The following is an 11926-nucleotide window of genomic DNA, read 5'->3' as shown; positions in this document are numbered from 1 at the left end:
CGTCTCTCTCTGTCGTCTCTCTCTCTCTGTCTCTCTCTCTCTCTCTGTCTCTCTCTCGTCTTCTCTCTCTCTCTCTCTTCTCTCTCTCTCTCTCTCTCTCTTCTCTCTTTCTCTCTTCCTCTCTTCCTCTCTTCTCTCTCTCCTCTCTCTCTCTCTTCTTCTCTTCTCTCTCTGTCTCTCTCTCTCTCTCTCTCTCTCTCTGTCTCTCTCTCTCTCTCTGTCTCTCTCTCTCTCTCTCTCTCTCTCTCTCTCTCTCTCTACACTGAACCTCCGGCAAGCGAGAGAGATTTGGATGTGTCTGGTGTGTGTTCTCTTACAGGCAGCAGCAGTGAGCGTGTGTGTGTGTTTTGCGCAGCGCGTGTGTCCTGACAGCAGTGTGTGAGCGCGCAGGTGTCCGTGTGTATTGCGAGCAGGTGTTTTTGCCAGGCGTCAGAGGGGAGGGACGCACACACCCTCCAGACGACCGGCGGGACGGAGGCCACCGGAGTATTCGCCTTTTTCTTTCGCTTTTTATTCTTCTTCTTCCTCATCGTGGCGGTGGGCGGCACTTTCTCTTTTCATTTGCTCGCCCTGTCCGTCGTCTGCCTGCTCGTTTATTTCTCCATTTATCTCATCTATAATTTCTTCTGTTGATTAGCGGCGGAGGGCAGATCTGACATCAGTGAGTTTGCTCTGATGTGTTGTGATTGTAGGTAGGTTGATCTGTGTGTGTGTGTGTGTTTCAGTGTGTGTTCTATTGAAAGCACTCACACACATGAGCCGCGCACACATGCAGACGTGTGTGTGTGTGTGTGTGTGTGTGCTGTATCGTAAGCCTTTATTCAACATATAGATCATAATACACTCATCATCTCTCTCTTCATTCTACCGGTCCATCAGCTGTGTGTGTTTGCACACATCACACACGCACGCACACACACACATACACACACACATCAATCATGTCTATCCCAGTTATATATCTATAAACATCATCACATTCTCTCTGTCTGATCTTTATCTCTCAAAACTGATGCATTTCATTCATTTCTCAACACCTCTTTCAGAAATGACGACATTACTCACACACGGGTGCTCATAATCTCTCTCTGTGTGTGTGTGTGTTGAGTAATGAAGAGATCTGCTGTGTGAAGGTGTGTGTGTAGACCGAAGGCTCATCGCTCCATCATTCATGTGTTTTCTTTGAGGAGACGTTCATGTTTTCTGGAGGTCTTGCCAGATGATGAGACGTTCGGATGTAGTTTTTCTTCTGAGGACACACACTTCATTCATGTCACTGAGCTGCAACGTTTGTCCAGATGAGCAAACACACGCCGCTTTTTCTGCTCTTTTACAATCGGACTCAATGTGAAGTCACTTCACTTCTGCTGCCTTTCATGTGAAACGCTGGATTCATGAGAGGATTTTACACACAAGATTTATGCTGTTAGGATTCTATCTGCACTGCTGGGTAAGTGTGTGTGTGTGTGTGTGTGTGTGTGTGTGTGTGGTGGCAGGAGGCTTTGACAATACAGTGTGTGCTTGTGTGGGTCTCTTTATTTGTTATATAAAGGCATCATTTAATGCATGCAAATGATATGTGTTCACTGTCAGCCTCCCTCCCTCTCGCTCGCTCGCTCGCTCAGTTTTGTAAGGCGTCTCTTTCATTGACATGTGTTCAGTTAAAATGTCTCTCTGTGTGATCGGGTTTTGAGCTATAACCTGTAAGGCGTCCCACAGAAGAGCGTCTTATGTGATCAGATTGTTACCCATGATGCTGTGCTGTCACCTGGTCCTTCATTACCCATGATGCTTTTAGTGCGGGGTTCACCCGTCTGTCCATTAATGTGCCATATGGTTCTCATGGGCTGCTTAGAAACGATGGCAACCATAAAAAGTGCTTCAGAAATACACTTGAACTGATTTGAAATGTGTGTGTGTTGTGGGTTGGCCCATATTCAGGTAGTGGAGCGCAGTCCCAGTTTAAGAAAGTGGGCCGACCCAAATGGGCCGAACACTCGCCTCTGGTCTCTTCTGTACCCCACAGAATCCTCCAGCCCACATTTAGCAGAGCCAACACTGAAAATGCACGCACACACACACACACACACACACACACACACACAAACTGAATAACCTACTTCACACAGCGACACACACACGTTTTAAAGCTCAGTCGTGGCGTGAAATGATTTGGAGTGGTCAGGAATGAATCTGTTGTGTTGTATGTACACAAACATGTCGCTGTGTGTTTTACATCTCAACAGAATCAGAATCCTGCTTGACTTTAGAGTTGTGAACTGTTGTCTGGTGTGTGCGTTATATATACAGTCGCAGAAAAAATGAAGAGAGCATTTCAAATCATCATTTGTGGATGGGTTGTGTTCATTCCAGTCCGGTGTCTGCTGAATTTCAACAGAATCAAACCTCATAAAGTCATCAAACAGCAACGTGAAAGACTCGAGACACATGAAAACTGTGATAGAAATCCAGGTTATCACAGAAAAAAGATCAACTTTTTCTATGTAGAAATATGACTGTTGTGTTGCGTAAAAGTGAATCTGAACTTGTTTTCTTTTCGAGGTGTGAAAACATACACAGCGAGCATTTCTCCAGTTTTCATTTTCTGAAAATAAATGCAAATAGAAACAAGAGAAATATTGTTAGTAGTAGTTAGTAACAAAAATGATGGTTTTACCCAAACACAGTCCTATAAATAGTACGTTTTAAAATCAGACAAATCGTTTCTAAAATGCTCTCTTAATTTTTTCCGCGGATGTAGATATTATGATGTATATTGAGATGTAAACATTTGATTTGTGGTTTTGTCACAAACTTGTAATCATTTCAGAACATCTTATAGAAACATCTCATAGAATTCTAGTTCTAGAATTAGTTCAATTTTATTTCTGTAAAGCTTCTTCCAATATTTCATTGTTGCAAAGCAGCTTTACACACATTTAGGCAACAGTTACTGTAATAAAGACATACAGAATATCTGCTGTTATTATACATGAAATGATTGCGTTTTTTCTCAAAACGTACATTGTTTTACATTTTTAATAAACATAATTTAGTTTGATTAATAATCAGTTTACATTGTGATGAGAGAGAGAGAGAGGCATACAGTCTGATGAAGCTCCGACTCCTGCTGGTCTTCATTCTGCATCACATTCACACCTGTTTATCCCTGCTGACACACAACACAACACAACACAGATCTCTGTCATGACACACACTGTGTATTCTGATGCAGATATTTATTTTTGAATCTGTTTAAAGTCAAAGTGATGTTCTGTCTGAAGATTGAAGGTCTTTTCTTTCCCTGCAGACGCTGTGTAAGCGGGACACTGAAGATCAGCAGCACAGAGGACAAACACACACACACACACACACACACACACTAAGTGTGTACAGTGAGAGAGAGAGAGAGAGAAAGCTGCTATCAGTGACTGCAGGTACACACACACACATCAGATCTTATGTACCGTCTGGAGTCTGGATTACTTTGAATGATGTTTTATAAACAAGCGTCTGGAGGAGCACATTCAGATTATTAACTCCACTGCCTTTCCATTAGCAATCGCAGCAATCATCCTATCAGCCCTATAAATAGACAAGCCGCCTTTCCTCCGTTCTCTTGAACGTCTCCCAACGTCCCACCCGACTGCACACCACTAGCCTGTTTTCACCTGAGCACCGGGGGGGTGGGGGGTGGGGGGGGATTTGTCAGGCACACCGGACGGGAGAATCACTGAGCTCAGAGCCCTCGCAGGACAGCACGCCAATAAACATACTATGTGTCACACTTTATTATCTGCGAGGCCAACTCATGACTGATGAATTGATGTATTAAAGAATGGATGGACTTTTTGGAGCTTCCATCCTGTATTTTAAAACCACAGGCACCGTTCACTGGCATTATAAAGCTAAGAAGAGTTGAGACATTATTTCATATTCATTTCATAAATCGGATTGTGTTTAGAAATGTAAGAAAAAGAAGCATAGATGCCATTAAGGGAGACAAAATGTAATGTTTGGGTGAATCCCCTTCAGATCAACTGTGCTTGTGCTAAACAGAGTTTATGTTACACACAAATACACTTAAACAATACCCATCTGTACTGTATGTGTCTATATAATGTGTGTGTGTAGGGTATGAGAGCTCTAGAGCATCATGCATTATCTGAGATGGAGGAGTGAGATTCCGGCTGCAAACACACAAGGTGAGACACACACGCACACACAAACACACACAGTAATCTGTGATAATCTGTGATAAAACCACACTGCTCTCATCATCATGGCACACACAACAAATCTATTAACCCAACACACGCTTAATGACATTGTTTATTAACACGTGTGTGTGTTGTGAATATTAAAGGAATGTTCTCATTTCTAGAATGATCTAATATCACACACACACACTGCGCTCCTCCAGGAAGAGAGTTTGACGCCTCTGATTGCAATGAAGACTCAAATCAATGGAGTATTCGCACAAGAACATCATGAGAAAGTGTGTGTCAGCATTCTGTGCGCACGTTTTCATTGACACATTTCTCATGTTTTGTAGCCATGAATTTGAGGGCAGGGGGGTCTGTATTTTAGGTGATGTGTTGCTGATGTCATCCCTGTGGGTGGAGCCATGTTTATAATGCTGTCTTCACGTGCTCTCATGTCTCTTCACTTCTGATGTCATGATCCCGAGCTGGTTGTGTTCAGGTGCTTTATTGTCAGAAAGAATGTAGGATGCCAGATTCATGCTTGTGTGTGTCTTGGGAAAATCTTATCTGGTAATAATAGTTTTCAATCCTACATCCTTCTAGTCAGCTTGCTGAGTATTCTGCAATATTGGTGAAAAGCATGCTATTTTCTCAGTGTATTAAACATACAGTATGCTTCACATGGTTACTCATGTTATATATGTAAATATGTACTAATTTAACAGCAAGACAAGGCAACGAAGCTGTGGCGGAGAAACTAATGAATCGCATCTGTCACAGCAGAAATCCTTCTCTCATCCGCCATGTTGACTGTGTAAGGCCCGCCCATCTCGGGTACTCGGATATCAAAATGATTTGCCAACTTCCCAGTGGGAAACACGACATCAGAAGGCGTTCATGTGCAATTTTTACCTCTGAAACTCATATTTCCCGTAGGGAAGTACCGATATGTACATTGTGGCCGATAACCAGCTGATAAATCTTGAACATTGGAAGCCGATAACCGATATATTGTCCGATAAACACTAACTAAAAATTAATATAACATTGAGACTGAAACATCTTTTTTCCCCCTGAAAACCATGTACCAAGTCTACTTTACACTAATTCAAGATTCTTCAACTTGTAAACTTTTCTGGTAGAATGTTTCTTTAATAAACAAATGATAGATGTTCTTCCAGAGCAACCCAGAGGAGTGTTCTCAATAGCCACGAGTCTAACAGGTCTCCAGACAGAAAGCATACAGACAGCAGTCTGATTCAAACTGTGCTTTTGTTCCTATCATTTATTTCAGTATAATTCAGAAATAAAACAACACTCTACATACTACATCAACAATCTTCAATGAACCGAAGAGAGCGCACGTCACTCCTCTCTTCACTAAGTTACATTGGCTCCCTACAGTCGCTCGCATCAAATCCAAGACTCTGCTCCTGGCCTACAAGACCACCACTGGTTCAGCACCCCCTTACCTTCACTCGCTAATACAGACGTATATACCCACCAGATCACTACGCTCTGCAAACGAACCACGTTTTGTGGTGAAAAGGTAAAAGATCTCTCTCACGAACCTTCTCAGGATCCGTTCCACATTTATGGAATGATCTGCCCGCTGCTACAAGATCAGCAGATTCTGTGGCATCTTTAAGAACCATCTGAAAACACATCTCTTCCGTCAACACCTGACTGATCAGTTCTGACTTCTATCTCATTTATACTCTTTCTATCCTTAAAAATAAAAAAATAAACCTGATCTCAGTATACTGTGGCAGGCTATATGAGATCACTCATATAGCCTAGATAGATTTTACTGCGCTTCTGCTTTTTGTTGTCCTTATGTTGTTCTGATTGCTTCCATTGTTTCCCTCATCTGTAAGTGGCTTTGGATAAAAGTGTCTGCTAAATGACTCAATGTAAATGTAACAATGTTTTGCTAATATCAGTGTGAATGATCACGACAGAAAGACAGTCCTGTACTGTAGTTTAACTGTGAGCAGCGTGCAGAGGAAATGATTCATCATTTATCGGCTGTAATATATCAGCCTAAATTTTATTATCAGCCATTATAACATTAAAAATGACCATTTAATGACCGATACGGCTGATCATTTATCGTGCATCCCTAATTTCCAATAATGCCAAGAGCACGTGAAGGCAGCATAAATGTGTTTGTTGGATCAGATCAGAGTTCATATTGTGTTTGGTACTTCATGGAAACACAGCAGGCAAGATTTCACACGCACACACATGTCTGGTTTATTATCTCCGTGGGGACAGTCCATAGGCGTAATGAGTTGTATACTGTACAAACTGTATATTCTATCCTCTAACCCAACCCCTAAACCTAAAGATCATAGAACACTTTTTGCATTGCAAAATATTGTTCTGTACAATTCATAAGCTTTTGTGCCCATGAGGACCTCAATTTTGGTCCCCACAGTGACACGAGTCCCCATGTGTTGGTGTGCATTCAGGTTTAGGTCCCCACCAGGGTATACAAACATGAACACATGCGCACACACACACATATACACACACGCACTCACACCACACACACACAATCCTCATCCATGTGATCTGTGCTCCTGAAATAGCAGCATTACCTGAAGCTGTAATCTGTGAAAAGCATAATTCCATCAATTTCATCTCACTGATTACAGTCAGTTGTGTGTGTGTGTGTGTGCGTGTGCTGTGTGTGTGTGTGTGTGTGTGGATTGAGAGGGTTTCATAAAGAGACACTCTTATGCTAATTACAGCGATGTGAGTGGCTGCTGCAGGGGGCGGGGCTTGAGTGTATATCATAGGGATCTTTATGCGTGTCGGGCCATCAACTGTATCGAGAGATCTATTTTAATAGTTGCCATGGAAACTGAGTGACCGAGAGAAGTGCAGACTCACATCTCTGAACTGTGTGTCACTCTCTGCATCACAGATCTGTTTCCTGCTCTTCTGTTGCGTTCTCTAGTGCTCCTGAAGGTCTTCCTCCCATCCGTCATTTATTTCTGTTCCCGCATGGGTTTGTAAACCTGTATGTGAGAGGTGGTCTTTCTTCAGAGGAGCACAAAAGAAGATATTCGGAGAAATGTCTCTGTGGTTTTGTGTTCATACAATGGAAGTCAATGGAGTTCAGTGTTGCTCTTCAAAATATCTTCTTTTGTGTTCTGAAGAAGAAAGAACATTTTTGCCTGAATTATCTCTTGAAGAAACATCTTTTGTTAGCACTAATAAGAGTAGATGCTTTTCTCATGTTCTGAAAGATGATTCACATGATCATACACACTTCTCTCCAAATCTGAGTGATTCAAAATGTAAAATGAAAAGTATTCATGTATGCAATGTGTTGTGGCGTTTGAAATGATCGTTGAGGTGTACCAGAACTCTCTCTCTCTCTCTGTGTGTCAGGGGAGAGTTTATCTCATCCATAATAAACAGCAATATCTTGCTTCAAGATGTTAGACGCAGCCGTGAAATATGGATGTCACGTGTGTGTGTGTTCAGGTGTTGTGTGCTGTGGACCTTTGTCACGATTCTGTGTTGATGATAATGACGCTGTTAACTCTCTCTCTGTCTGTCTCGTGCAGGTCTCTGTCTTTCTCTTCTTCATCATGTCTCTCTGCGTTTACCGTGGCTTAGCTCCACCCTCTCAGGAAATGCGGGCGCGGCTTCACCCACAGGCCCCACCCTTTCGCAGCCGCCCCCGCCCCCAGTCAAACCGGCTCTTCCTCGCGTGCCTGCTGCTCCTGCTCCTGCCGCTGGCCTGTCAGTCACGGGGGGTCAGAGGAGGTGGGGGCGTGGCCCATTACATCCCGTCGTCCGTGGCGCAGTACCCGCCGCTGCCCAAGCTCCTGCAGGGCCTGAGCATCGCCGTGGTGCTGGTGGGCAACTCCAGCGAGGTGGTGCTCGCCGGGGCCCGGGACAAAGACGATTTCACCCACATGCCCCTGGCGCCCAACGTGGAGATGCTCACCATGAACGAGACGGACCCCAAGAGCATCATCAAGAGCATCTGTGACCTGATGACCGGGCACTGGCTGCAGGGCGTGGTGTTCGGAGACGACACCGATCAGGAGGCCATAGCGCAGATCCTGGATTTCATCTCTGCGCAGACGCACATCCCCATACTGGGCGTGAAGGGCGGCTCCTCCATGATCATGGCTGCTAAGGTAAGAGCGCCGGGTTTTCAAAAGGCCAGCGTGATGAGAAGTGGTGTGGGGTCCGTGGCGAGGATGTCGAGCTGTGTCTTGTAGTGCCATCCCAAAAAGGGAAAAATCCCACTCGCGTACCTTCTCTGGATGTGTTCCACATCTGTGAAATGATCTGCCCGCTGCTACAAGATCAGTAGATTCTGTGGCCATCTTTCAGAACCGGCTGAAAACACATCTCCTCCCTCAGCACCGGACCCATTAGTATTGACTTTTCTACTGTTTCTAAAAGAATAAAACAAACTTAGCTCTGTGTGCTGTGGTAGGCTATATGAGGTCAGTTTTACTGCGCTTATGCTCCTTATGTTGTTCCCATTGCTTCTATTGTTTACCTGGTTTGTAAGTGGCTTTGGATAAAAGGGTCTGCTAAATGACTAAATGTAAATGTAGACAAGCATCCGGTGCTCATGGGAGACGCGGTGAGTCAGAGATGCGTGCCCACGCTCGGGCCGTGCGCTTTAAACGGCTGTGAAATCAGCCAGCTGCTGTGGAGCAGAAAAGCGCTGCTCGGCCCACGCGACGTGTCCGGAGGCAAACCGCACACAACCTTTACAACATCACCTCAACTCTCAGACCTTCTGCACTATCTGTGATATTCCACAGAGAGTCTTCACTCTTCTTTAACACCGCTCAGTGTCAGCAGATGATGTGTGAGTGTGTTTGGTTAGGGCTGTCCTTACATAGTCCAATCACAATTGTCACGTCTTGCCTGTAATCTAATCGCATGTGTGTGTGTGTGTGTGTGTGTGTGTGTGTGTGTGTGTGTGTGTGTGTGTGTGTGTGTGTGTGTGTGTGTGTGTGNGTGTGTGTGTGTGTGTGTGTGTGTCTGTGTGTGCGCGTGTGTGCGTGTGTGTGTGCGCGTGTGTGCGCGTGTGTGTGTGTGCATGTGTGTGTGTGTGTGTGTGTGCGTGTGTGCGTGTGCATGTGGGGATGACACCAGGTGGTTAAGTGCAGGTCAACATGATGCACCAAAAAATAATCACAAATTAATTTACTGAATTTGGTTAGAACAGAATATACCTTAGTAATAAATACAAATAAAAAAACTAAATCAGCCAGAAACGAGTCACAATGTGCAAAATAAATGTGTTTGGGCAAAATGTCTGAATGCAGGGGAACATCATTTTCAAAACACAAGCCACAAATAGTCAAATGAATGGACATTTTCCTGAAACATCACGTAACAATGCTGTGCCACTTCCTAGACCAGATCTCGCCTCAAAACTGTTTTCAGAACTACTCCATAATAATGAACTATTGTTTACAAACGTGAATACAGCACGTTCATTACCAATGAACTACCAATAAAGGGACTTTATTTACCGCATGTGAAGGAGGAATGCAATAAAGCTTCTCACCATTTAAAAAATCTAAACATCTTTTTCACCTTTTTTTCCTGCGCACTCTTTCTCCTCCTGACGCACACGCTTGCTTTCAGTGCAGAGAATGACAAGTTCTGAAAGTCTGCGCCGTGCTATGTGCCGTGATTTTGGTTATTTCACTTTATTGATTTATTTTTGTGTCATGCAGCGCAACATTCAGTCTAAGTAACGGACTACGTGCATTTAAAGAGAAGGTGTTCATTCATATATAAATGCCCAGACATTCAGTAAGTGACCGATGTTTGGTAACGGTGAACACAAGTCATCTGCGTCTGCTGCTTCTCTTCACCGCTCTCACAGCACAGAAGACGAGGAGAGATGTGATCCTGCGCTGGGTCATACCAGACCTCAGGCTCATATGACCTCATGCTTACCCTAAAAATCTCCCATTTCTTCACATCAGAAATCATCTTTTATCATCTGCCCATATCAGCACAATGACATGATCCCACTGCATAACACCTCTGTGAAGAGTCCACTGTGAGACTGGAATCAGATCCAAGCATCCAACCTTCACTACTCAGGGTCACCCCTAGTTTGGATCTTCAGACGGTGTGTTTAGCAGAAGAGCAGATGGTCATCATGAATCCAGACTTTACACACATCTGGAAGTGATGACCTTCAGCTGAGAGAGAGAGAGTCACCTGTTTCTGTCTCTCTCTTCTCCGCCCGTCTCTGTGTTTCTGGCCTGGTTTAGATAGTGTGACCGTGTGTCATGTGTGTCCTCTTTTAAATAAACATCAAAGAACTAGGACACATATTTAGGACTCCTGCTCTCTCTCTCTCTCTCTCTCTCTCTCTCTCTCTCTCTTAGGGAGCAAGTTTGAATGTAGATGCACCTGTCTATGTCGCTAATACCTCCACAAAGGCTGTTGAATCTACCACTTCTGAAGCTGGCACTCTTGAGCGTGTCTTAAGTATGTTGGAAAGAGTACTGGAACGTACGAGCCAAAACACTCCTGTCCCACAACCAAGAGCTTCTCAATGGCGAAACTTCTCCTGTAGAGTCTGTGGTGATAAGAATCATTCTACCCGTTCACACTGTATGAGGGAGAGGAGATGTTTGTCGTGCTTGGAGATTGGACACCAGCAAAGGCAATGTCTCAAAGTTGTCGTTCCTGCTGCTTCGTCCCCCGACAGTCAACCCTGCAGGGAAACTAGCAAACTTGCATACGGGAGGGGATTATGTGAGTGTTAACCTTAAAACCCTCATTACGGAAGATGACTTGTCTGTTTATGAAGAGTGTTGTAAGTCTGCCTGTACAGATAGTGTGGTTCTGTTTCAGAATACCACGAAATTGGAGAAAGCCGATAGTCTGTTTTATACCACAGTAATTCTAAATGACCAAGTCACAGTTAAAGCGCTACTGGATAGTGGGTCTATGGCATGTACAATTAATGAGGAAACCGAACGTGAGCTACTAAGCGCAGGCCTTCTTATTCAACCAGATCAGTCACACCCAGATGTCCTCCTTGTTGGCTGTGGTGGGGTCAAAGTCAAGCCAAAAGCAACCCACCAGCTGAAGATGGGTGTTTATGGTCAGCTGGTGAACGTACCCACATTAGTTGTCACTGGACAGAGAGATCAATTGATTTTGGGAACAAATGTTATTAAGTATTTGCTTACTCAACTCAAGAAAATTCCAAGCTACTGGAAAGTCATGAATCGCCCTGAAACTACGGGTGAACCTGAGATTGAGCAATTTCTTAACATGTTGGCAGGCTCCAGTCGATGGAAAGGTAATACTATCCCTGATGTTGTGGGCACTGCAAAATTGGCCCAGGCTGTAACCTTGCTGCCGGGTCAAGAGCACCTTGTTTGGGGAAAGCTTCCTTCTCTGGGCCCACTTTCAATGGGTAGCACCATCGTCGTAGGGCCACCCAAAGCACAAACGCATAAGAAAGGCATCTTAGTGGGAAGAGTCATCGCGCACATGTCTGGTGATGGTTGGGTTCCCGTCAGAGTTATGAACCCTTTGGACAATCCTGTCACTTTGAAGAGGAATACTAAAATAGCTGACGTGTTCCCTGCTGTAGCAGTTGAGGATCTTGACGTAAATTATGGTATGGGGAACAATGGAACTGTGTGTGGCCAGAATCAGAGTGTTACTGGTGTCGTTGTTGGTGAAGAGGCCCG

The 11926-nt window shown here is 44.2% G+C and overlaps 1 protein-coding gene across 11 annotated transcripts; it reads left to right on the top strand.

The window, feature by feature from the left end:
* The first annotated feature begins 263 nt into the window (after positions 1–263).
* On the top strand, positions 264–9125 carry LOC130551292 (glutamate receptor ionotropic, NMDA 2B-like). Of its 11 annotated transcripts, none has more exons than XM_057328867.1 (5): positions 264–537; positions 638–692; positions 1191–1450; positions 3311–4205; positions 7787–9125. In XM_057328867.1, the coding sequence occupies exon 5, from the start codon at positions 7811–7813 to the stop codon at positions 8450–8452; it is 642 nt and encodes a 213-aa protein (XP_057184850.1). In that variant the 5' UTR covers positions 264–537; positions 638–692; positions 1191–1450; positions 3311–4205; positions 7787–7810; the 3' UTR covers positions 8453–9125. The 11 variants fall into 11 exon arrangements, with proteins under 11 accessions (XP_057184850.1, XP_057184849.1, XP_057184848.1 ...); XM_057328866.1 differs by having other exon boundaries at positions 1117–1450; XM_057328865.1 differs by having other exon boundaries at positions 1109–1450.
* Positions 9126–11926: the final 2801 nt, after the last annotated feature.

Source organism: Triplophysa rosa, unplaced genomic scaffold (genome assembly GCF_024868665.1).
Source record: "Triplophysa rosa unplaced genomic scaffold, Trosa_1v2 scaffold86_ERROPOS81223, whole genome shotgun sequence".
NCBI classification, from domain to species: Eukaryota; Metazoa; Chordata; class Actinopteri; order Cypriniformes; family Nemacheilidae; genus Triplophysa; species Triplophysa rosa.
Note: the sequence above shows the minus strand (reverse complement) of the source record. Positions and strands in the feature narration are given on the sequence as shown.

Bases quoted from the DNA above. Each gene is read 5' to 3' on its own strand.
- LOC130551292 (XM_057328867.1), top strand. From the start codon at position 7,811: ATGTCTCTCTGCGTTTACCGTGGCTTAGCTCCACCCTCTCAGGAAATG.